The sequence below is a fragment of the Canis lupus genome, chromosome 15 (assembly GCF_048164855.1).
Source record: "Canis lupus baileyi chromosome 15, mCanLup2.hap1, whole genome shotgun sequence".
Taxonomy (NCBI): Eukaryota; Metazoa; Chordata; class Mammalia; order Carnivora; family Canidae; genus Canis; species Canis lupus.
Window position 1 is genome coordinate 4,687,430 of NC_132852.1, and position 26,198 is coordinate 4,713,627.

The following is a 26,198-nucleotide window of genomic DNA, read 5'->3' on the forward strand; positions in this document are numbered from 1 at the left end:
ACGTTCGCCTCCGTTATGATCTCATCTGTCCCCTCGCAGTCAGACTTTGTAGATAGAAGGTGCAAGACAATGAGAAGCAGACGCATATTTAAGTGGCCACAGCCGTGGGGTGGGGGCACTCCTACAGAGACAAGGGCCGAGGGGAGCTCATGGTGGCGTCACTCTGCTCCCCTCGGACGGGGGTCTGCACCTGTTGGGCCGCGGGAGCCTCTTCTGCACAGGACTCGGTCGCATCCTCCCGTCCTCGGGCATAGGCAGCAGTAGGAGGAGAGCAGGGGCCAGGCGCTCGCTTCCTTGGGGCTGCCGGCCGGTCACCCCGGTCACCCCGCGGCTGGCTGCGTCCTCGCCAGCAGCACAGAGGGGCTCTCCGGGGCCCAACAGCCGCCCTCCCGGGGGGGCAGATGCAGCCAGCTGGGGTGCCTCTCCTCGGTTTCCAGAACTCCACCCCACAACTTTGCAGCAGGACTCACGATTCCCCCACGTGAGCAGGGGACAGGCTGTCCTGCCAGAAAGGCAGGGGGCACGTAGCAGTCCCACGGACACCTGCTTCCAGGACGGCTTGTTCGGAGGGAGCCTGGCCGGCTCAGTCAGTGGAGCGTGCCACTTTGGATCTCGGGGGTCGTGAATTCGAGCCCCACGTCGGGGTGCAGTGATTATTTTAAAAAGCAAAATAAGAAATGAAAGCAAAATGGGACTTCGGAAAGCTTTGCTTATGGAAGTACAATCCTTGGCCATCCAGGAAAAAACTAGAAATTCGATTGCCCTCACTGGGTGTTTACCTGCCACGCGCCGCCCACCGGCTTACTCAGTCCCCAAGACACATGCTGCCACAAGCAGCGTGCAATTGCTGCACAAACACGGGCATCAGCCCTAACTCCCTGCAGGTTCTGGAGAGCCTGGGTTTCCCAGCTCTTTAAGGACGCCGGGAGTCCCTTTCCTGCACCCCGTGTGGCTTCCTGGGGCACAAAGGAAGGGAAGCAGCCTTAAGTGAAGGAAACCATGCGGGCAGGTGCAACAGCAGACGGAAGAGAGAGACCCTTGGGGCTGAAACCACGGAGTGACACTGGCGCCCGAAGTTCTGGGGAGGGCGACTCGCGGAGGCAGTACTGCCAACAGACTGGATGCACAATGTGGTGCTGAGCTGAGCCAGCGGCTTTTAAGCTACTACTGAGGGGCGCCTGGGCGGCTCGGTCGGTGAAGCGTCGGCCTTCAGCTCAGGTCAGACTCAGGGCGCTGCGATCGAGCCTGCTCAGAGGGGCGCCTGCTTCTCCCTCTCCCTCTGGCCCTCTCCCAGCTCATTCTTTCTCTCAAATAAATAAATAAAATATTTTTTTAAGCGATTACTAATATTCTAGGGAGAGACGCGTAGCCTCTGACGTCTGGGAGCTGGGCCGGTGCCCACAGTCAGGTCACGTCTTCTGTCGGAAGCACACGAGGTCGGAATACCTGCCGCAGACGAGGCCATGCGGAGACGGAGGTAGGAAGCCCACACCCTCCGAGCCCTTTCTCTGACGGGTCCCTGGGCCGCCTGCAGGGGTTCGCGCCCCCTGGCTGTGAGGGGTCACGTGCGGCACCCCCCCCACCCCGGGCTCTCGGCCTCCAGGGCCTTGGCCCTTCCCTCTGTGTGTCTCGCTGGTGCCCCAAAGACCCCGACCGCAAAGACTGAGACAAGGGGTGTAGTGAGGTGGAACCGTCTGTCCGGTCGCTGATTCAAGGTAGCGAGGGCATTCGGTCCCCGCTGGGCCCCCGCACGGGGGGTGACAGGCCAGACGTCCTGGCTCAGAGAAGCGCCTTCTCCCGTCCTGGGCAGAGTCCCCAAGGCCGTAACCCACGCCTTCCTGACAAAGAGCCTCCCCTTGAGCAAACCCTACTCAGCCCCCCCACCCGAACTTAGCAAGAATCCTAAGTCGACGTGAGCAGAAGCCTCGCACTGGAGGTCCGACCACCATGCGCACCTGGTCCAGCTCCCCGGGCCGTCCCCAGGTGATGTGGGGCCCCTGGCCTGCCGTCACCCGAATCCTCTCTGGCTGCTTTAGCCAGAGCCTGGCCCTTACCCCTCAGGAGACTTCCACCCCCAGGTCCCCTCCCTGCTCCTTGGCCGTCAGGCCCCGACCGTCCACGCCGTACCCGGGACGGAGGCCCATGTGGGCTTTCCTCTTAACCCCTTACTGCAATAGTCCTTGGTAGCTTCTAGTTTTGAGGCTGTCCAGCTCTGGTTTCTCTCCGACACCCCTTCCCGGGCAGCGGCCCGGGGCTCCTAGGGCTACCTGCTGTCCCCGAAGTCCTGAGCCACCGTCTGCCATCCCCCATTGGCGTCTGTGGCCAGCAGCAGGGACGACGACAGCCTGGCCGCTCACTGTGAAGTCCCCCTACGTGGCCTCTTGGGGCCTGAATAGTGTCCCTGGACCCAGAGGTGTTCGGTCAAGGCGGAAAGGACCACCCGCCGGCAGCGCCCCGCCGTCCGTGTCTGCACGGCCTCCTGCATCTGCGGGTCGGGACTGTGCTTTTCGAACCAGCTCAGAAGGAGGCCCACGGAGAGGACGGAAACGCCCGTCCTCAGGAACCCATTTCAGGGGAGAGCTGAGCTCACAGGGAGCCTCGCACATGGACCAGAGTGGGGGGACCGTGTGGGGGTCAGGGGAGGAGAGGAGCCCCCTGACTTAGCTGCCGGCCGGCTGGCCTGGGGGAAGGAGGCCTGCGTATTCAGCAAAAAAAAAAAAAAAAAAAAAAAAAAAATTTTAATTTTTTTTTCCTGCTAGAGGAGTCTCAGGATATTTGCATTTTCACGTAGGCCTATGATTGTAAGCACCGCTTTCTCCTCTGCATCATCCTCCTACGAGGTTTCATGGAAGAATGCAGGAAGAAGACGTTTTCAAGAGGTTAATGACCACTCAGTGTCGGGAGAAGGGAGCTGGAGTAAGAAGCCGGATGGAAACAGAACCAGAGTTCTGCTCTGGCTTTGCCTTTGAGTTTCCTAGAAGCCACAGCAGCAAAAGTAAAGTGAAACAAAACACAATGGGATCATACGGTTCCTAAGAGAAAGCAGGCAACTTTGACGGGACGCCGCTGTGTGTCCTCCCCCGACTCTGACGGGCGCGTGTGCCTGTGCACACGTGTGTGTGTTTGCAGGGGAGCTCACAAATGGCCTGGTCCAGTCCCTCGGGCTCCAGTTGTGCAAACTGAGGTCCAGAGGGGATGCGCTGGGGGTTCGGGTGTCAGAAATGGGATTCTCGGGTCTCAAGGCCCAGCGGGTGGCCGGCCTGCTGTCCCACCCGCCGGGCCGGGCTCAGATGAAGACACCCGGCCAGGTGGTGAGCCGGGCCTCCGGCTGCAGCCCCGCGGGCAGGCTCACACTTGGGAGTGGACGTGAGGCAAGGCTGGTCTGCGGGCCACAGGCTCCGCTTTGGCAGGGACAGCAGTTCTGGAAGGTTCCGGTCCGTCGTGGGCTCCCGCTGCTCCCCACGCTCCGAGCTGCCCGGGGCTGTGCCCACGAAGCTTCTAGAGAGGCCCGGGCGGAGGATCGGGCTGATGTCGGCCATGGCAGCAGGAAACGGCCGAGGGGCCGGCCGAGGTGGGGACCGTGGCCTCCTGCCCGGGGCGCAGGTGTGCGGAGTGGCCTGGCCGCCTTCCTGCTGCGGGGACGGGCCCCCCTCGGCCGTGGCGCTGAAGTCCCGCGTGGAGCCCTCCAGGCCCTGCGCTCCTGTCCGCGCCCCCGCAGCCCTGCCCTGCAGCGGAGAAGCCGCGCCGGCTCCCTCCCCCGGGCGGCCCTGCGTCGGGGCAGGTGGCCGCTTCTGGCCGGGCGCTTGGTTGTGCTTGTCGCCGGCCAGAGACGTGAAACTGGACGCTTCCAGCAGGTCGGCTTCTGCGCTCAGGACACCTGGAATGCCAGAGCCTTTCTCCGAGGCCTGGGGGCCGGGGGGTGACGGGGGGAGCTCTTGCTGGGGAAACAGGGGCGTCCCCTGCTGCGCGGAGTGCTGGCCCACCCCCCGCGCAGGGGGACCAAAGCGGCCAGGACTGTCTTCCCCAAAGGCTGCGTTGATCTTAGACATGTTCCCCGTTTTCAGGGCAAGTTTCAGCAACAGCCAGTGATGGTGACTGAAGAAAGGGTCCTCCCGAGCGGTCAGGCTCTCCAGCCCGGCCTCTGGGGGTCCCCACTGTGGGCCGGGGGCCCTCCCCAGCGCGGTGAACTCGCCGCCGTCCTCCTGGCCTGCGCCCGGGCTTCCCCGTGCTGGAGCCGGACCCCGGGGACAGGACTCCGCGTCTGCTCCATCCCCCGCGGCGACGCCTCGGCCCTGCCGGCCGCCTGCAGACGGAGGACGGAGCAGCCCGTAGGAAGTTACCAGCGACACGCTGCCTGGAGAAGGAGACAGAGAAGCGCACGTGGTGACGCTGTGTTGCACCCCGCATCCTCCCCGCGGCTGGAGAATTCCAGAGTCTGGAATCCTGGACAGAGGAATATAAATGGGATCCGCAACAGCACCGTTGGGGGCACCTGGGTGGCTCAGTGGCTGAGCATCTGCCTTTGGCTCAGGTGTGACCCGGGGTCCTGGGATCCAGTCCCGTAAGGGCTTCCCTGCAGGGGGCCTGCTTCTCCCTCTGCCTGTGTCTCTGCCTCTCTCATGAATAAGCAAATAAAATCTTTAAAAACAGAAAAACAAAACAAAAAAACCCCAGGACTGTTGTTGGAGCATCAGAAATGGATATCTGGGGGGAAGTTAAGGAGGCTCCAGCTTCTACAAGCTGCAAATGTTTCTAAACTGAACCAAGTAATAACAAAGTTTAATCCTATTGATACCATGACTTCTTTCTTAGGGCAGCTGTAGCTGAGCCTTCTGGGTGCCTGTGGGCACACGTGCACATGTGTGCGTGTATGCGTGTGTTTGCGTGTGTGTGATGTCCAGTAGAAATGCTGATTTTGCTTTCAAATAACTGGATCAAATACTCAGAATGCAGCCATCCACACGCCAGCTGATGGAGTCCAAAACTGGGGGGGGGGGGGAGGTAAGGAATAACCTCAAAAACAAGACCCAAGGAAAGGTCAAACATATCCATCAAAAACCCCATATCAAGGAATTTCCATGAGCAGCAACAACACTTCCTTTGTGCATAAACATCTTAATCACATTGTTGTCAGTTTAATTTATTTTGATCAGAAGTGTTGACTACGGCAATAATTTCTTTAACAGAGCATTCCAGTAACCTCCCACGTTATTTCCAGTTTCCTGTTGTACTAGATCAAGTGCCTGGTTTCAGGGCGCTCGTTATAAACAGCATTTCTTGCTGAATTACCTGAAGTAGAGGCGGGCAGGAGCCGCAGGGGGGCTGGCAGACTGCTGTGTGTGGAGCTGGGGGGCCCCGAACAATGATCCCTCCGATCCTGCCCGAGGACTTTTGGGGGGATGAGGCATGGGGGGGGTGACAAAGCAGGCCTCCAGCGGGGCATGGAGACAGCCTTCCCGCGGAGGAGTGTTGGCTCCGCGGTGACCCCTCCAACCGCTTCCACACATGATTCTGAATTCTCACCGTGCCGGTGGGGAGACGGCCCCTTCTTTTATAATGAGCCACCCAAGGTCAAAAATTTGGGCAACTCACCCCCCTCCTCAGGCAAGTCCAAGTACATGCATTTAATGAGTAGCCTTTCTGCGAGGCCGCGTCATTCACAGGGCTCTGGGCTGCAAACCCAGCCTGGCATGCAGTAGGTGCTCAATAAATGTTGGTCAAGGGGGGCTCAGGATGTGAACCAGGGCTGTCTGCTTTAGAGCTTGAGCACCTTGACGGTAGCTCACCCACCATCTCAGGCCGTCTGGGCCCCCAGCTGACCTTGCCCCCGGCTCCCTGCTCCCTCTGCCTTGGGTTACTGAGAATGAAAACATCTCTCCTCCCTCTTTAATTTTTGTTCCCCAAGTGCAGAGGGCGGCTCCCTTTCAAGCTTACACTCGTCTGTCAGCTGGGGGGGCACAGGGGGCTCGGCACCCGGAGTCCTTCATTCATAAAACTGAGCTAAGTATCCAAGCCCACCAGGCACCGTCCTGGATGCCGCACGGGAGCAGCGTGTGAATCCCTCGTCCGCCGCCCACAGAACGTCTGATTAGGGGACACTACCTAACCTCCTCTGTGCCACCCTCCTCAGGTCTGACCTGGGCGTAATGCAGCACCCATGTCCTAGGGCTCCTGTTGGTAGGTAGCACGTGGTGTCACTTCTGGGGACCCCTGCTCTGTCTCTCCCCCAGGGCTAGGATGCTGGGGTGGAAGGGACAGGAAGTCGCATGCTTGACCCCAGCCAGAACCCCGGGGACAGGAGGCCCCACCCACGAGTCCTTTAGGATAGAAGTGGACAGTCTGGGTCCAGCGGGTCCGAGCACAGTCCAGCACGGCACAGGAAGGCCGGGCTCAGCTCTGAGGCCCTGGTGTGGACATCCTGCAGCTCCCTTCGGTGCTCCGCACCTGACCCGTCCCTCCCCCTGACCCCCCTGAGCACATTCCCGCTCTTAGAGTTAGTGCACTGTAGAGTTGGCCGGAGGAGGGGGAGCAGGAAGGCGACACCGGGCCTTACCAATCAGAAATCCAGACGAGACTCCAGCGATGGTCCACAGGCTGGTCTGGGAGGCGCCCTGGAGAAAGTCGGTGGCCAACAGCAGAAGGACGATGTTCTCCAGCAGCATAATCTACGGGACCAAAGGGAGAGTCAGCACCCTGGTCGGGTGCGCGTGGCCTCGGGGACAGTGTCCTTCAGCCTTGGAGGCTCTGTCCGCGATGTCCCCTGGGGTGATGCCCACGGCCCACCGGGCCCCCCAGAAGCAGGGCCAAGGTCTGAAGGAGCGTCTCTGGCCCCAGTTCTCAGAGCAGGTCACTAAAGCATCCGCAGAGTCATGATGCACGGGGGATGCACGGGCGCAGCCCCCGAGGCCACGGCGGTCCCCTCCCCGCGTCAGGCAGGGCGGAGGGAGGAGACGGCCACTTCCAACCGCACACATGTCACGTCCGCACCTTCACTGTCCCCGTGTACCAGTTTTATAATGCGATCATCGCACGTATCTGCAGGGCTCACCCTGCCACTGCGCTCCAGTAAACTAGCGTCACAAACTTCCCGAACGGTGTTGGTATTGCTTTTTCGATTATTTGCCGCTTTAAAGGTAAATTTGGGAGGCTCTCCCGCTGGCCGAGCCCGGAGCCTTCGCCCGCCGTCCACCACGGTACGGTGGCAGCTTTTACAGAAGGCTCTTGGCCCCCCTCGGCTAGGCTGGCTTCTTAATTTGGGTTTCTAGCTCGGCTGTTTTTTTTCTTTTTCTTTTCTTTTTTTTTTTTTTTTTTTTTATATTTTATTTATTTGACTTTCCTGGAGTTAAAATGGTGCCCATGAACAACCACGCAAGGCTTTCGAAGACTATTGGCCCAAGGGCGTGACAATTCAGTTTTTCTTAATGCCTCATACATGGTGTATATCATCTTCTTCTTTTTTTTTTTTTTTTTGGATTTTATTTATTTATTCATGAGAGACACACAGAGAGAGAGGCAGAGACACAGGCAGAGGGAGAAGCAGGCTCCAAGCAGGGAGCCCGATGTGGGACTCGATCCCGGGTCTCCAGGATCACGCCCTGGGCTGAAGGTGGCACTAAACTGCTGAGCCCCCCGGGCTGCCCTAAACATACCATCTTCTAATTATGCCCATTTTATTTCCTTATTCTGAAAAATATTCTTATATGTATAAAAACTGGAAACCAGGGGCAGCTGGGTGGCTTGGTGGGTTGTGTCTGTCTCTTGGTTTCAGCTCAGGTCATGACCTTGCAGTCAAACCAGGAGAGAATTAAAAGCATTATGAAAGCGACTTAACCATCCTAAGAATGCCCACTCTCCCCAGGCCTTTGGGGCGTGGGCGGCACCGTCTCGAAGGACCGGCAGGCATTATTTCAGTACTGAATGCCCCTCTCCATCGGCCCCATCCCTCTCTACTCTTTAAATCAACTGCGCAGCTCATCAGCTATCTGGTCCCGCTGAGTCACATTCTTAAGTTCGTCTGCAACCTCTTGCCATTTTCATAGTCGTGATCCTATCGCTTGCTGCCTGGGTCCTACGGTTTCCTCTGTCTTCCATTCCCTGCCCACAATCCCTCCTCCACGCCACTGCCAGATGACCTGCTTCCCCTCAGGTCAGACCTTGTCATCCCTAACACACCTGAACGTAGCCCCATCTCACCTTGGGGTGCTCAAGACCCCGCTCCCTGACGGTGCGGGCCATCTTGTTTACAATGAGTCCCCAATTTTCCTTTCCAGAGTCCGTCCTCTTCCAACATGCTGCCCCCACGATGACTGTGCGGGCTAACGTCACGGGCCAACCCGCCTGGGCTGAGGGACGCCCGGATGCTGGTAAAACGTTATTTTGGGGTGTGTCTGTGTGGGTGTTTCCATTCGAATCTGCAGACTGAGTAAAGAACATGACCCTCACCCCCTCACCAGTACAGGGGGGCCCCGTCCAATCTGTTGAGGGTCCGAATAGAACAAAAAAGTGGAGGAATGACAAGTTCTCTCTCTTCTTGAGCTGAGACATCCATCTTCCCCTGACCTTGGTCATCGGAGCTCCCGCTTCTTGGTCTTTTGGACTCGGACTGAATCACACCACGTTTTCCTCGTTCTCTGGCTTGCAGGAGGCAGGTACCATGGCCTGTCTCAGCCTCCAAAATTGCATGAGCCAATTCCCCTAATAGATCTCCCCCTACCTCTGTCTATAAATCCTGTTTGTTCTGTTTCCCTGGAGAACCCTGACCAACACAGGGACGTTCCACCGATGAAGACTCCCTGACCAAGCCTGACGCAGATAGGCATCGCTAAGCCCTCTTCCTGACCCGGCCTCAAGCCTGGCCTCTAAAAACTGCAGTCACGCAGCACGAATGCCTTTGTCGGCCTCCCTTCCCCCACCCCGCTCACATTAAGAGACTTGAACAGTCACACAGCTCCCAACAACTCAAGGCTGCATCCCTAGGGTGATGAGCTGGCCCCAGTTAAGCCTCTGCCTAAGAAAGGTAGCACTGCCAGGAAGATTCACTCTGTTCCAGCCGAAATCCGGTGAGAGACAGACAGGCCGTGAACCCCCTTAGACCCCTTAGGTTAGAAAGCTTGTGCTTACAAATCCTTCCTCTGCCGTCCAGCCCTGCCTCCTCAAGGACCTGCGGGCTGTCTCTCTGAAGCACAAACATTCCAGATCACCCTCCCCGCTTGGGATGGGGGTGGCCGTGGGGAGCACCTTGCTCTAACTTGCAAGAACACTGCCCCCCATCATCAAGATATGCATGTGCACTACTTCCCCTCGGCTCCCTGAGTCTTTATTTTGCTTCTGCAGCTTTGCCTGACATGCCCCTTCCCCCTTCTCCACCCTTCCTTCAGGCCAACCAGGCTCATCTCCCGAGACCAGCTCGAATGTCCCCTTTTGTAAAGCCTTCTCTGATGCTCCTCTCTCACCCTCTTATGTTCCTGGGGTTTTGGGACCATCACTTCTCTGGTCACAGAGGCTGCATTCATGGGTCTATGTCTTTAGGGCCACGGAGGCTCGATCTGCCCACACTCCAGTCCCTGAATCCATTTCAGGAGGCTGTACATGCACGAGGGAGCTGGTAACAAGGGCAAGAGGTCAAACCTGGCTTTCCAGGGTGTTCCCAACTCATCCCGAGGCCGGTCTCCCCCGCTGCAAGGGAGAAGGTAAGGGGAGGCCTTCTCAGTGAGGCTGCCCGTGGGCACCACCTGGCACTGCTTCTGAAGGACTGATGCCAGGGCCCCACTCAGACCCGCTGGGCCAGAATCACTGGCAAGGCACCTGTGATCTACGTCCAAAGCTCCCTGAGTGCCTCAGACCCCCGGCCAGGCTGAGAAGTGGGGCCCCGGGGCCCTCCCGGCTGGAACACGCTTGGCTGCGCTTGCCCGGCCACGTGGCCTGTTGGTTACGGCTGGACTCGCAGCATCAGACCAGCTGCCTCTGTCTCACTAGATGCCTGACTTTGGTGGTGGTTGTGGTGACAAGAATCAAAGAAGACTTTATTGATAGAAGAGTCAATCCACCAAGAAGATGTAACAGTTATAAACCGATGTGTTCCAAACATCAGAGGTCCTAGATTTATTTATTTTTTTTAATTTTTTAGTATTACTTTCGGGTAGAGGTCACTGGTTCATCAGTTTATATAACACCCGGTGCTCATCCCGTCACATGCCCTCCTTCATGCCTGTCACCCAGCGACCCCAGCCCCCCAAGCCCCTCGCCTCCAACAATCTTCTGTTTGTTCCCTACAGAGTCTCTCTTGGTTTGTCTTCCTCTCTGATTTCATCTTGTTTCGTTTTTTTCCTCTCTTCCCCTATGATCTTCTGTGTTGTTTCTTAAATGCCACACATGAGTGGGATCATATGATAACCGTCTTTCTCTGACTGACTTATTTTCGCTCAGCATAATACCCTCAAGTTCCATCCACGTCATTGCAAATAGCAAGATTTCATTTTTCGGATGGCGGAGTCATATTCCGTTGTATATATAGACCACATCTTCTTTATCCTTTCATCTTTTGATGGACTTCTGGGCTCTTTCCACAGTCTGGCTATTGTGGACACTGCTGCTATGAACATTGGGGTGCAGGTGCCCCTTCAGATCATTACATTTGTAATAAATACCCTGTAGTGCAATGGCTGGGTCATAGAGTAGCTCTATTTTCAACCTTTTGAGGACCCTCCACACTGCCTTCCAGAGTGGCTGCACCAGCTTGCATCCGCACCAAGAGTTCAAGAGGGTTCCCCTTTCTCCGTGGATGCCTGGCTTTTTACACCTCAGTTTCTGCATCTGTAAAATGGGTTTCATCTCACTGAGTATTGTGAGAAATAAGACAGTTGATGAGCTTAGGACGGCGTCTGGTGCATGATGATCCTGCCCAGAACGTTAGAATCTACTACTGATTCCATCATTACTCCCAGGCCCTGAAGACGAGAACAAGAAGCCGCCGGAGGGTAGGGATAAGTCCTAGCACAGAACCTACAGAAATTCACATGCTTCATACTTTTGTTGAGTGAATCAGTGAAAGAAGCAGCCCAGACCTTCCCGCTTTGACCTTGGGGACACGGTTTCCATTATTTAAGCAAAGCCACTAACCATTAAAAGCAGAGCTGCTCCAAGCTTCCAGCCCCATCCTCCTTAGAACGTGGATTTCCAAATACTCTGCAGTCTTTTGGCTTTTAGAACAACAACAACTACTACTACTACTTTCTCTTTGCCAGCACAGCACAATTTACCCCAAAGGGCGTACTCATGGATTCAGAGCTTGTCATCTCTGTTCAAGACAGTAATTCCTTTTAGAATTTTTCCTAAGACCAAGCTGTTGCTGGTCACAGAGATATGCGTGCACGACTACACACACTCACACACACATGCACTCGGAACGCACAAAACCAGTAAAATCAGGCATCAAGAAAGCACTTTCTCGCTTTCGCCAACACTTGCCGTATAGAACATGGCCATCCGGTGTCTGGACGGGCTGTCCCAGAAGTTGAGGTAGCAGAGGATGTACACGGCCCCCACGAGCAGATTGAACAGCCTCCAGTGGCAGGTGCTGTCGACGACGTCACTCTGCTGGGCCACAAGCCAGAAGGTCATCACCAGCCAGTGGGCACCTGGAGGAGGCGGGCCGAGGGCGTCAGGGTGCGGGAGGGGAGGCGGGGAGGGGGCGAGGCAAGGACACGGTCCTCTCTGCTCTGACCACACCTGACTCGGCCTCCAGGAAGGCCGCTCAAAGCCCAGAGGAGATTCCAGGAGCACGGCAAACCAATACCTTTTATCTTTGCCCCGATTATCCCATTTGAGCCTCATAAAGGGCAGGGAACCGATTTGGGGACGAGAAAACAGAGACTAGCTTCAGTGACCCCTCTGCATCGTCGCTCCCGGGCGCCCAGCACTTCTAGTTCCCGGAGGAGACCGAACCTCGAGGCTCCCCAGGTGTTTAGTCACCGCTTCGAGAGCCAACGGCCTCTGCGTCCCAAGGAACAGGCTGCACGTGGGCCAGCTGTCATGTTCATTCCTGTATTTTAAGATGAATAATATCTCCCTGAAGTCTGAGCTGAATTTTTTTAAAAATGGGTAAAACAGCTAATCTTTCTTTGGGAGCACAGTTTCAGGAGTTTCTCCTTTCTGCCGACAGGTGTATTCATGCTCATTCGGGGCTCACGTCGGAACAGTTCTCAACGCCTCCTGTCCTCTCGCAGCACGAGCACACCGTTCCTTCCTGCACAGCGTACTCCCTGACGGCCAGAGGAGACAGCTGTCCGTGGCAGGGGACACCCGGACCCCTGCGGGGCTGCTGTCTGTACCCCGTGCGTCTAGACTGAGCTGGGGACGGGGGGCTGGCTGGGTGGAGATGCCCTCCTGGAAACAGAGAGGAGGCCCCAAATCTGGCATTCAGAAGGACTCCTGGAGGGATCTCAGAAGCTACAGTGCGTGCCATCTGCCGTTGGATGGGGTCAGGACAGGCAGGACCCTGTGCCTGTTTCTCTACAGGAAAGATTCCAGCCCGTGATCCAGAGCAGGGTCTCCGAGCAGGCCCCACGGCAGCTGCAGGGGGGCCCCGGGGCGGGCAGGGCGCCGAGGGCTGGGCTATCTAGGTATGGGAGCAGGGGCGCCTGGGGGCTCAGCGGTGGAGCGTCTGCCCTCGGCTCAGGGCGGGACCCTGGGGTCTTGGGATCGAGTCCCGCGTCGGGCTCCCTGCAGGGAGCCTGCTTCTCCCTCTGCCTGTGTCTCTGCTTCTCTCTGTGTCTCTCATGAGTAAATAAATAAAATCTTTAAAAAGAATAAAAAGTGGGCAGCCCAGGTAGCTCAGCGGTTTAGCACCGCCTTCAGCCCAGGGTGTGATCCTGGAGACCCGGGATCGAGTCCTGCATCGGGCTCCCTGCAGGGAGCCTGCTTCTCCCTCTGCTTGGGTCTCTGCCTCTCTCTGTGTCTCTCATGAATAAATAAATAAAATCTTAAAAAAAAGTAAAAAGCTATGGGAGCAGATCCCCAAAGACAGGTACTCACAGTCGCCTCCCTGGACACCCGTGGGGCTGCAGTCGACCCCACGCTCCTGAGTCTGGACTGGGCCCGACAGCTCTGACAGGCAGAGGGTGGCGGCAGCCGTGCTGACCCACAGCCGGGCCAGTGTGAAGGGACTGGGAGCCTCCCGTCGCGTCCCCCTCGAATTCCCAGCAGCCACGTCGCAGCCCCGCGGACTCTGCTGCAGAGAAGGGGCCCAGGAGGCGCCCCGGGACACCGGGCCCGGGAGCCGAGACACCGTGTGCACGGCAGCCCTGGGCAGCCTCCCAGGAGTCCAGACAGCCAGCATCCTACTGCACCCACCCGCGATGCCCCCAGGTGCCCGGTGAGCCCCCCAGACCTGAGGTTCCTGGTTGCAAACGGTGCCTTTAAGGCATGAAGTTCTGGGAGGCGGTTTGTGACTCCGCAAGTGACAGCTCGACCGGAAGCGCCGCTTACCTCCAACCACCAGGACCCAGGCGTGGTAAGCCCTGGAGAAGAGGGCCAGGCTGAGGACACGGGCCCCCAGCATGCCCATCCTCCAGAGCTGCTGGCAGAAGAGGGCGGCCCACGGGGCGGGCAGGCGGCCCGGCTTCAGGAGGCCCGCGAGGCGAGCGTAGCACACCAGAGCCCAGGACAGCGCGGCCCAGGAGCACAGGGCGCTCACCCCTGCAAGGGAAGCGGACGGCTAAGCTCGCCGGGATCGCAGGGGGCGTCCCTCACCAAGCACCCGGGTGGCCGGGTAGCAGGACAACTCTGTGCACAGACGCGGGGACACGGGGGAGGTCCCTCCTCTGCAACGCGGTGGGCGCTGCGCCCCAGCAAGCGAGGGGAGCGCTTCCTTCCTGGCCCCCGATGTCTCGGCCCAAGCAGCCGGACGGCCCTGAACACCGTATTCCCTCCCCCAGGTGCCTACACAGGAGCTTTAGTCCCAGAAATAAAACCAGGACATAAATGGTGCCAGGCCCCACAGTAAGGACGACAGGAGGACCGCGCAGTCGTGACTTTTACGTATGTCGTGTAAGCGCACGCAAGAGCGGACGCTCGGCACAGAGGAGGAGGAGGAGGAGGAGGAGGAAGAGGAGGAGGAGGAAGAGGAGGAGGAGGATGGGGGAGAATCGGGAAGTGCCCAAGAGAAAAGAAAACAGAGAGAGAGAGGCAGAGCGAGCCTTCGCCGTCGCACATGCAGGCTGGACCCACGTCTGCGGGCCAGAGCCGCTCTATGTCCACGAGGCTCTCGGGGCCCAGCGCCTGGCTGCGCCCAGACGGCAGGGGAGAAAGGGACGTACTGGCCCGGTAAGGAGCAGCGTGGGCCCCTCCCCAGGCTGTTTTCAAGGCAACGCGGCCACCTACACTTTCTGCTGTGTGGACGGGCCCCACGCAAGGGCTGATCCCAACCACCGTCTCGTGCTGCTGAGCGCGGGCTGCCCTCTTTGTCCCAAGCAGGGGCCGTCTTGGAAGCCCAGGCCTCACTAGTCAGGCGCCCACTTCTAGTCCCCTCCAGAGGTCAGAGGGTCTGGCCTCGGGGTGGGGGGGAGCGGGGGGTGAACTCTTCTCACCTGGCACCAGCTCTGTGAAGTCTGAGGCGAGGAAAACATGCGTCTGAAGCAGCAGGTGGGGCCCGGTCTGCATCAGGGCTTCCAGAAGGCGGAGGGCAGACAGGTCGGCCTCCTGCAGCAGCAGCTGGTCGCGGCGGGAGGCTTCCCCCTCCTTCGACAGAGCGGAGGACGCAGCGTCCCAATGCCTGAGGAAGAACGGGGCCGGGTGCAGCCTAAACGGGAGGCCCCACACCCCTGCCTGCCTCCTGGCTGCGAGACGTCGGGCGTCGCACCGCAGGAGCTGCCCTGTCTCCACAGCAGGGCCCCCACCTCGGGCTGCACCCTCAAGTCATCAGGCCTAGCCCAGCTGTGCCAGGGCCATCCTGCTGCGGGGGGCTGGCCGGAGGCCCACTGTGCCCCACGTCGGGGGGAGGGCAGGGGACGGAGCGGCCCGACAGGCCTGCCGGGGCTGCCCCCTCCTAAACTCCTCTGGGAAGCTCTGCTCCGGGGACGTGGGGACGGCCTCAGGAGGCGGGGCTCTGGGGGGTCAGCGGGGCTGGGTGAGGGCAGCAGGTGTCCCCTGATGGGAGCAGCACCCGTCTGAGGGGGAAGAGCGGCCGCCGCCCTTGGCGCTCCGAGCCCCCGCTCACACGCCCGGGGAAGGCCGCGGGAGCACCGGCAGGGTCACCGTCTGCAGCCCAGGTCCCGGGCGCTTCCGTCCTCCGGGGCGCGAGCCCCCTGCCTGTTGTACCGTCCGCCGTGTGTGCGTGTGCACACGCCACATCCCTACGCGTGTGTCACCACGTGCGTGTGCTGGAGGAAGGAAGAAGTGATGCAGCTCGGGCGACGAGGGAGCGGCGGGGACGGCAGGAAGGGGCAGGTGAAGGCAGACGGGGACCGGGCGGCCGACAAGCAGACCTGGGCTTCCAGCCTCTGCGGCACACTCGTGTGTGGGAGCCGGTCCGGCGGGGAGGACACGCGTCCTCGGAAGCAAGGCAGAGAGGGGCCCGGGTGACGGTGACGTGTGAGACTCGGGGACGGGCAGGCAGTGGCTGTGGCTGTGCGTAGGCCCGGGTGGCCCGGGGACACCGCGGCGGGACAGTGGGGGCGCATGCACAGAGCCCGGGGACCGTCCCCACTCAGGGGCCCGCAGGAGAGGGAGAGGCAGGAGATGCTGGGGGGACAGACGCAGGACGCAGGGAGCGGGCGTGGGGCCCTCATCAAGGGCCACGGGAACCGGGTGACGTGCACGACGCCAACAGGAGGCTGGGGCGTGCAGGGCCTCGTCTCCGGAGGCAGGCGGCCCAGAGGCCAGTCCGCAGCGGTGCAGCTCGGCGGTCACGCGCCACGGGGACGCAGCAGCCCCCCCAGGCCGGGCCACCTCCCTAGGGCCGAGGGAAGGACTCAACACCAGGGAAGCTTGGGAAGGTTCCCGTTTCACTCTGCTTCCCATGCACCCACCCAGGGACCTGTGGCCGGGCTCCCGAGGCTGCTGGAAGGGGCGTGGGTCCCCACCCCCTGCCGCCCCAGGAGCCGTGTAGCGTCCGCCAAGATGAAACCACCGCCAGGCCCACTCGGCGCCGTGGACCTGGGGCTGTGGCGCAGGCTCCTCCCCGGTGCGCCCCCGGCCGGCAGCGCGCTCGGGGCAGGGCCAGGGCTGCTGACCACACCTGGCCCTGCTTCTCCCAGGGAAGAAGAACCGGAGGGAGGTCACTGTAGTCACCTGCTCCTGAGTCAGAGCAAGCTGCACCTTAAGGTCACCTGGAAAGCTCCCCCCAAGGGTCCCCCTTGGACCCTGGCTCTGCCCGCGACAGGCCCCACTCTGATCCCGGGCCAACGGGTCAGGGGCCAGCGCGGACGGGGGTCCCCTTTGAAAGGGGTTTAACCCTGGTTCCCAGGGCTCGGGAAAGATGCCCCAGGAGGAGTGTTCCTTTTTCATGACCTGGAATCCCAGAGGGAGCAGTTTTCTTGCTGAGTCTTTGAAGCCGTGATCTCTGACACGAACATCATGTCAAGAGAAAACCCCAACAATGAGGACAACAAAGAAGGTCCCGACTAAGCATCAGGGGCCGCAGCTTTCCCTCCAGGCCCGAGCCATGTGTTCTCCCAAGGTTGCTGAGGCCTTGGCCCACTCAGGGGGCTTTGCCACCTGCTGGAGACCACAGAGGTAGGCCCAGAGGAAAGGGGAGCCTGGCCTGGGAGCCCCACGCCCGCGGGGGGAAGAAACCGTACGCCCTTGAAGTTTAAGCAGGAAGAAAATCGGATCTAACGGAGCCGCAGATCCCGGGGGATCGAGTCTGGGGCCCGAGGAGGTGGTCAGCAAGGGCTCCCGGCAAAGGAGAGGATGGGCGGACGGGAGCAAGGTGTTGGGGAGCACGTGTGGGGCGGGCGGGGCTGAACTGTGGGTCCCCGCTGGGGACAGTGAGGTCGGGGCAGGAGCCTCAGGAATGAGCCTCAGGAACGGGGGCTTGGGCCTCGTTTCTAGGAAACAAAGAGCCGGGGATGGGGTGGGGTGGGGTGGGGGGATGCAGTCCACCTGGTTTTGTGACTGGGCCATCTGGACCCCACGGCAGCAAGAGGAAGTCAGGCTGACATCACTGGGTCAGGCTCATAGGGGGGCCCGGGGGGGGGGGGGGTGTGGGAAGGGGGAGGGCTGGTCCCTGGCTCCTGGGGGTGCTGTCTCATTCCGCGTCCCCACCGACTCCGGCCTGCATTGCTGGCTGCCTGCCCGGCCCCTGCGCTCTCCGCACTGTGCCCACTGCCTCTACTGTCCTCACGGCCATCTCCCGAGGGGCCTCATTTGACTGTTATCCTTTGCTTGAACCTTCCCATTGGGTCTCCCACGCCCAAACTCCTCCCGGCAGCATGTAGGCCCCCCTGCAGGACCCAGCCGAATCTGTCTCCAGCTGCCCTCCTCCCATCTAGAGAATTCTTACCCTGCGCTCCCCCTGCAGCAAAGTCCCAGTGAACCAAGCACGCTGGCTCTGTGAGCCTGGCTGCCTCCGCACCAGTGGGGGGGAGGGGGGCTGCTTGCTGGGTGGGCCGTGCCCTCCCCACCCCCCCGTGCTAGGGCTCCCTCCCAGACTTGAGCTTTAGTCACCCGGAGGCCTGTGCTAAGTACAGGGGCTGGGCCCCAGGCCCAGAACTTCTGGTTCCACCGATGCACTTGGAGGATCACGGGAAGTCTGCTGTGGCCCGACACGGGTCCAGAATGATGGGTGGCTGGTCCCCGACCACCCCAGGCTGTGCCCTCAGCACTGCGAACACCTCTTCTCTGCTCTGCGGAGTTCCCTTTCAGCTGTGTCCCTCCCCACTTAGGCCTCACTCAGGACCACATCTCCATCACGTGTTTCCAGGCCCTTCTGCCACACACATCTCCACGCGTGAACAGGGGCATACCGAGGGCAGCCCAGGTGGCTCAACAGTTTAGCGCCGCCTTCGGCCCAGGGCGTGGCCCTGGAGTCCCGGGTTCGCGTCCCACGTTGGGGTCCCTGCATGGAGCCTGCTTGTCCTCTGCCTGTGTCTCTGCCTCTCTCTCTCTCTGTGTCTCTCATAAATAAAAAAGGGGGGGCATGCTGAGCACATCGCACCAGGGGATGAGGGTGTAAGACTTCCAGTTGCATTAGGAACACACGCTCTAAACGGACCTTTGGAAACACAGTAATTAACCTAAGTCTGGACGGAAGCTCCTCAGCAAGCTCTGATTCGTCCTCACCGATGGCTTAAGCAAAAAGCCACACGTACCCGCTTCATCCAGAACAGTCTACCCCAGGCCACAGCTTGAAGAACACGCATATACTCCCCTCCATCCTCACGCTTTTCCGCGATGCTAAACCTGAGATAGTGAACAGCTCGAGGTCTTGGCTATGGCTGTTCCTTCTTTAAATTTTTTTTTTGTTGTTGTTGTTGTTATGGTAAAATGCCCATAACATTTGCCATCTTCATCATTTTAAGTGTACGGTTCAGCGGTATTTATGATTTATTAAATTAACGTAATTTAAATCGACACTACAACTGAATAGGTCCTTAATAATTTGTAGTCATTCACCGCGGTGTGCAACCCAGGCCCACCAACCATCTCCAGAACTCTTCTCCTCTTATAACCCTGACCCTCTGCACCCATCAAACATCAACTCTCCACCCCCTTCTCCCCATCCACACTCCAGGACCTAGTGTCCTCCTGCCCTGACTCACACACTCGTATTTAACATCACGATGAGATCGAAATACCCCCCCTCCCCGCAAACACCGTTCTAGTTTCTTAGTGACACTGAGTACCCCGAGGACCTCATGTAAGTGGATGATACGATAGTTGCCCTTCGGGGACTGGCTGATTTTGCTTGGCATAAAGTCCTCAAGATTCACCCATGTTGTAGCACGTTTGTAGAATTTCCTTCTTTTTAAAGACTAAGTAATACTCCCCTGTGTGCACAGACCACATCTTGCTCATCCATTCGTCTGCTGATTTGCTTCGCTCGCTTTGCTTCACGTTCTAACTACTGTGAGTCATGCTGCCGTGGGTATGGGTATACAGATACCTCTTCCAGACCTTGCTTTCAAGTCCTTAGGGAATTCCACCCAGAAGTGGAATGGCTGCATCACGTGGTAATTCTGTTTCATGTTTTGAGGAGCGGCCCTACTTCCTCCCCCAGTGGCTGCCCCGGTCTGCGTTCCCACCCCACATCCTCACCGACACCTGCTGTGTCTTGCCTTGTTGATTTTAGGTGATAGCTCACTGTGGTTTTGATTTGTATTTCCCTGAGAACGAGTGACGTTGAGCACGGTAAAAGTATTTTACGTACTCTTAAATATTAAATTTTTCCTCATCTATGCCAGCTTGCCTTCCTTACAGATCCTTAACGTTCACCTCATCTTTCTTTTTAAGAACTTTCAGCTTCCGCTAAAGAAAAATTTCTAAACCAAGGCAGGTCCTAAGGTTGGGATGAATTGGGTATTCCTTGATCACTTCATGCTGAGGTTCCAAATGAATTTATAGGCTTAAATATTTTTTTTAAAAGATGCTGGGACCATGTAGCATTATAGTGGAAATATAAACACCACATGGAGAAAAGTAGCTGACTTTGTTTAAACAAGTAGTCACTAATGGCACGGTCAGTTGAATAGAGTCACACTTAATATATATATATTATTTGGAATAAATATTATTATTGGAATAAATATAATAATATAGCAAAATATATATTATTATCTACATATTATTTGGAATAAAAATACATGTTTTCAGTGCTTATATTTTTCATAAGCCACTGTGCCTCAAGAGGTTCATGTTTTGTTGGTTTTTCTATTATTAGTAGCTGCTTCTGCATTAAAGTCACTTAAAGTGATCCATTCTTAAATGTTAGTCAGGATTGTGCAAAAAGCAATTGTTTTGGCTCCTCCTACAGGTGCTTTTGCAAAACTGCACTTTCCTGAAACCTCTTTGCAGGCCCTGAAGAAAAGTCTTGCAAAATTCAGGGTGGATTTGCTTAAAGACAGCATGTCACCCAGTTTTCTTGGTGGGAACCCAAACGGCCAGATCCTGGATGAGGAATAGATCAGCTGTTTTCTATTTCAGATTTCAAAGCTTTCTTCTAAGGCAGTGGATTTCTGTTTGTGTGTTTGGTTCACTTTTAAAATTTCAGAAACACTGCAAGCCATGTAGCTTCTTGTGCCTGCTGGGCTGTTTATAAAACTTGGAGCCATATTTTATTTTTCTCTCCCTTCGCCTATGCTCTTTGGTTTTCTTTCTTAAATTCCACATATGAGTTAGATCATACGATAATTGTCTTTCTCTGATTGACTTATTTTGCTTAGCAAAATGCCCTCTAGTTCCATCCATGTCCTTGCAAATGTTAAGATTTCTCTTTTTTTGAAGATTGAGTAATCTTTTTTCTTTTTCCCTTTTCTTTTCTTTTCTTTCTTTCTTTGTAAGATTTTATTTATTTATTCATGAGACACACACACACAGAGGCAAAGACATAGGCAGATGCAGACTCAATCCCAGGACCCCGGGATCATGACCTGAGCCAAAGGCAGATGCTCAACCACTGAGCCACCCAAGGGCCCCGATGCCTGAGTAATATTTCATTGTATATATATCACATCTTCTTTATCTATTCATCCATCAGTGGACATCTTGGATCTTTCCACAGTTTGGCTATTGTGGTGGACACTGCTGCTATGCACACTGGGGTGCAGGTGCCCCTTTGAATCACTGTATCCTTTGGGTAAATCCCCAACAGTGCAATTGCTGGGTCGGAGGGTAGCTCTATTTTCAACCTTTTGAGGAACCTCCACACTGTTTTCCAGAGTGGCTCCATCAGTTTGCATTCCCACCAACAGTGCAAGAAGGTTCCCCTTTCTCCACACCCTCGCCAACATCGGTCATTTTCTGACTTATTCATTTTAGCCATTCTGACTGGTGTGAGCTGGTATCTCATTGCAGTTTTGATTTGCGCTTCCCTGGTGCTGAGTCATGAGGAGCATTTCTTCATGCGTCTGTTGGCCATGTGTATGTCTTCTCCGGAGCAATGTCTGTTCATGTCTTCTGCCCATTTCTTGACTGGATTCTTTGTGTTTTGGGTGTTGAGTTCGAGAAGTTCCTTATAGATCTTGGATACTAGACCTTTATCTCATCTATCATTTGCAAATATCTTCTCCCATTCTGTCCGTTGTCTTTTGGTTTTGTCGACTCTTTCCTTTGCTGTGCTTTGGGGATGGGGTGATTGGGTGCTGGGCATTAAGGAGGGCACGTGATAGAACGAGCATTGGGCATTACATTCAACTGATGATGAGTCTTTAAACTGTACCTCTGAAACTAATAATACACTGTATGCTAACTCACTGAATTAAGAAAAAACTTAGAACCAAATTTGTGGCTGTGAACAACTGTGTATTTTCACTTTATCCTGTTTTTTGACATATCATTACTGTTTCTGACTTTTCTCATCTTTTTTTCCCTTTCAAATTATGTGGTTTTTTTAAATTCCCCTAATTTTCTAAAATAAAAAGAGATACAGATGACTAGTTGTTTTTCCTGAGGCCTAATTTTCATGACTCTCTTCCTTTATCCAACTTTAGTGTTAATACATATCAGCAACACACAGCACCACTTACTAAATTTGAGGGAGCATGGAGAAGAAAAGACTGTGGAGTCACAGGTGGACACCACAGAGTGAATTGTAGGCCTGAGACAGCCCCATCCCAGCGGAAGGCACTGGATCAGAAGGGCCCTTATATAGTCCCAGAAGGCAGACTTCTCGGGCAATTAGTCTAGAAGCTTCTCTCAAGTGACTAGCATCCACTCAACTCTCCTTTTGAGTTATCAAATGTTTGGTTATTTGTCCTCAAGGGCACCCCAGCCCTTAGTGGGTTTCCTACTAGGCCGGGCTGAGGGAAGGGGCTGACAATCTCTCCTGTGGTAGAAGGTGCCCAGTAGGGCCTCAAATCTTTGATGAGTCTGAGGCAAAAACCATCCTTGCTCTCCTCCCACAAGTAAGAGTTCCATCTTTTCAGAGGAGCCACACTGCTTGGACACAAAGGCCCAGCTTTGGGCAAAACTGTTGTGGTTACAGATGTGCTTTTGGTGCCTTCAAGAGATGGAGGGCTCCAGCTCTGAGGGGCCCAGTCAAATCTGGGGTGGTTGCCCGATGTCTTTATTAGAAGCGTCCTCTACCTCCTATTTGAGATTCTACGCTGTATGGAAAGGAGTCATTCCTTCTTCAGATTCAGCTAAGAAACCAGAAAACTTATTTCAGTTCCTCCAGAGAAAGCCTTGGGACAGGCTGAAGGCATAAGCCACCAAGACAGCTGATAGCACAGCCTGAGAGCTAATGTGCGCCGACTTCCTGAACACCCTTCCCATCCTGGGCATCTATGACTTCACAAACACGTGAGCGGCATGGCCTCAATAATCCCCAAACTCTTCTCCCCTTTTTTATTGCTGACAACTATGGGATTATGAGGTGGCTTAGAGCTGAAATTTGCCATTTAATAAGCTCACTGACAGACCTCTCCAGACACTCCAGGTACCAGGGATCCAGGTTCTCCCAGTGAAAACAGGATCGTACCTACAGAGGTGAGCCACAGGTAAGGCGACTGGGCACTAGGCCCATTGAGGCTGCTCTGTTTATGAAAAAAAAAAAAAAAAAAAAAAAATGGGCCTGGCTTCTAGATGGCTTCATCCTGAAAAAAGGCCTTGATGCAAATGTCACCAGGCCAGCTCCATGGCCTAGTCTGTGCTAAATCCATGTCACCTTCTTCAACCGGTAGCAGGACTTTAAATACAACTGCCCTAAGCGAGGCACTTTCTATGGCTCCAGAGCCTTGACCAATAAAATGAAACAAGAGGAAGACAGAATTTGGCCAAAGACAAAAAAAAGTTTTGAAGGGTCACAGCTGCTTCTGGGAGGCGCTTCCTGATGACAGAAATGCTCAAGGAAGAGGGGATGCCTGTATGCGAGCGGGGGTTCAACGTGGGGGCTTTGGGCTTTCTTCCCACCCTGAACATTGATGACCCTCGGGGCAGGATGCATGTGCTCCTACTGCACTTAGGAAATCACGCCCCGCAGGTGAGAGGAGGCTGCGCGCTCTTACCGCTTCCACACGCCAAGCTGAAGGAGGTGGAGCACGACCAACAAGCCATGACCTTGCTGTCCATCTGCCCGGAACCACAGGTAGCTCAGAACCTGGACCAGGCAGCCCGGCAGCAGCAGAGCAAGGGCCAGCCAGCCCCAGAGGAGCTGTCCCGTGGTGAAGTAGTGAACCACGCAGCAGAGGCCTGCGGGCCGAGACGGGAAAGACAAGCGGGTGAGCGGGAGGCGGGAGGGGACAGTCAGTGAGGGACCTGCCAACGCTGCCCCCCCAGCACCAGCTGGGCTCCCACTGACCCAGCCCAGAAGCAGGCAGTGCCAGCTGGCGTTCTAGACGGGTGTGAGGTGGAATGAAGGCGCCAGGGCTTTCCGGGGGTCCCAAAACACCAGACACCACCGTCGCAGACAGGGGCTGTTGGATTGCGTAGGATAGCACGCACAAAAAGTACCTGGTACCTGGTACGTGCATTTAAAAACGCTAATCCTCCTCTCTGGGGATTTATTTTTTTAATTTGTGAGGCTGCTAGGGCAGGGTAACATAGTGGACAGAGACAAATGTAGGTTAGGATCTGCACTCCCAATCCGTGACAGTGGGGGGGGGGGGCTTGTGGGCGCGCAGCACTGCTAGATGCACGAATCACTGTACTCCTTTCATAGGATCATCGCTTGGGGTTTCCAATATTAAAGTTTAAAATGGATTTATGGGCATATAAAGCTGGGAAAGTAGTGGAAACAGCACTGCCCAGTAGGAACCCTGCAGGTCTGGACGGAGGGCCGGGAATGGCCAGGCTCTGTGCTGGGAGTGCTGGCCAGCCGGCCTTCCTGCTCCCCTCCCCTCAACACCCCCTCCCCGAGGTAAAGCAGGGTCTTGGGCACAAGAAGCCTGTGGGGTCACCGCCCGCCTAGGCCAAGCAGCGAGGAGGAGGCCCTAGTCGGTGCTAGACGCGGGGGAGATGGAGAGGACAAGGTCTGCGCGGCCTCTGGGCTTCTGGGCGGGTGCTACGGGGAGGGTCCTGTGTGGTCCGGGCCTCTGAACCCCCTGCGGGGCGCCCCGGGCACCCACGGGGACAGCGGTGCCAACTGGAGACCCCAGCGCCCAGGCACCAGGTCACTCCGGGGGGAACGTTGAGGGCAGGGCCCGGGTCCCAACACGGGCTGCAGGGGCGCGGGGGGAGGGGGTGAGGCTCAGCAAACCCCTGCCCGCCCGGGACCCGCGGAGGCCGACCCTGCAGCAGGGAGCCCGGCGGGCGGGCGGGGCGGGCGGGGGCCTCCTCCGCGGCACCGAAAGGGTTACCGAGTTCAAACCAGAAAGGGCGCTAAAGCGTGTTGCCAACGTGCGGCCGGACGGCGGGGCCCCGGCGGGCGACCCGGGCCGCGAACCCCCACCGACCCGGGCCCACGGGGACTCCGGCGCGGGGCGCAGGCACGGCCCGGCCTTGGGGGGGCGCGGGCGGGAGGGCAGGTGCCCGGGTCCTGGGAGGCCGCGGGGGACGCGGCGGGCGGGGGCGGGGGAGGGGGCGGGGTGGGGGGAGGGGTGGGGGGCGGGCGCGGCCAAGGCGCCGGGCACTCACGCGCGCTCTGCTCCGCCGCCTGCAGCAGGGCCGACAGCCCCAGGGCCCCCGCCGGCATCCTCCGCGCCGCCGCCGGCCTCGCCCCGCCTCCCGCCCCGCCCCCGCCTCCCAATCCCCTTCCCCTCCCCCCGCCCTCCCCCCCTCCCTCCTCCCCCTCCCCGCCTCCCCGACCCCCCCTCTCCGGCCCCTCCCCCTTCCCCTCCCCCTGCCTTCTCCCCCTCCCCGCCTCCCCATACCCCCGTCCCCCCGCCCCCCGACGCCTCCCCATACCCCTTGCCCCCAGCCTCCCCGTCCCCCTCCCACTCCCCCTTCCTCCTCCCCGGCCCCGTCTCCCTTCCCCTCCCCCTCTCTCCTCCTCCTCCTCCCTCGCCCCCCACCCCCGTCTCCCCGACCCCCCTCTCCGGCCCCTCCCCCTTCCCCTCCCCCTGCCTTCTCCCCCTCCCCGCCTCCCCATACCCCCGTCCCCCCGCCCCCCGACGCCTCCCCATACCCCTTGCCCCCAGCCTCCCCGTCCCCCTCCCACTCCCCCTTCCTCCTCCCCGGCCCCGTCTCCCTTCCCCTCCCCCTCTCTCCTCCTCCTCCTCCCTCGCCCCCCACCCCCGTCTCCCCGACCCCCCTCTCCGGCCCCTCCCCCTTCCCCTCCCCCTGCCTTCTCCCCCTCCCCGCCTCCCCATACCCCCGTCCCCCCGCCCCCCGACGCCTCCCCATACCCCTTGCCCCCAGCCTCCCCGTCTCCCTCCCACTCCCCCTTCCTCCTCCCCGGCCCCGTCTCCCTTCCCCTCCCCCTCTCTCCTCCTCCTCCTCCCTCGCCCCCCACCCCCGTCTCCCCGACCCCCCTCCCCGGCCCCCTCCCCCTTCCCCTCCCCCAGCCTCCTCCCGCCCCGCCTCCCCATACCCCGTCCCCCGCCCCCCCACGCCTCCCCATACCCCTTGCCCCCAGCTCCCCCGTCCCCCTCCCCCTTCCTTCTCCCCGCCCCCCGCCCCCTGTCTCCGCCTTCCGACCCTCCTCCCCCCTCGCCCCCCCCGCCCCGACCCCCCTCCCCACTCCCCCTTCCTCCTCCCCGCCCCCACCGCCCTCGCCCCCACCCCCCCTCCCCGCCTCCCGACCCCCCTCTCGCCTCCTCCACCCCCCACCGCGCCCTCCTCCCCTCCCCCTCCTCCCCTCCCCCTCCCGGTTTACCCCGCGGGGCTAGCGTGGGCGGGGCCGGGCAGCCCGGGGGTCTGGGGGGGTGGGGGGGGAGTACCCGGCAGGCGGCCCCCGGGTGCGCAGGGCCGAGCTCTGGGACCTCCCGTCGGTGCCCCGGACCAGCTGCGTCGAGGCCTGCGCCCATCGCCTCCTCGAGCTTCCTCAGAGGGCGTTGGCCCTGCTGCCCGCCCGCAAATCCATCCCGGTCCCCGTCCCCACGAGGGTGGCCCGAGGGCCCGAGGATGAACGGGGGTCGCAAAGCGCAGGAGGTGAGCGGGAAGGTTCC

General features: G+C 58.3%; 1 protein-coding gene across 1 annotated transcript; it reads right to left on the reverse strand.

Annotated features, from left to right (window-relative positions):
* Positions 1-2,719: 2,719 nt before the first annotated feature.
* XKR5 (XK related 5) lies at positions 2,720-24,806 on the reverse strand. The gene is made up of 7 exons (XM_072775802.1): positions 24,727-24,806; positions 23,160-23,343; positions 14,586-14,770; positions 13,486-13,695; positions 11,467-11,636; positions 6,554-6,665; positions 2,720-4,354 (listed from the first exon to the last, which is right to left on the reverse strand). The coding sequence occupies exons 1-7, from the start codon at positions 24,782-24,784 to the stop codon at positions 3,216-3,218; spliced, it is 2,058 nt and encodes a 685-aa protein (XP_072631903.1). The 5' UTR covers positions 24,785-24,806; the 3' UTR covers positions 2,720-3,215.
* Between the last annotated feature and the right edge of the window lie 1,392 nt (positions 24,807-26,198).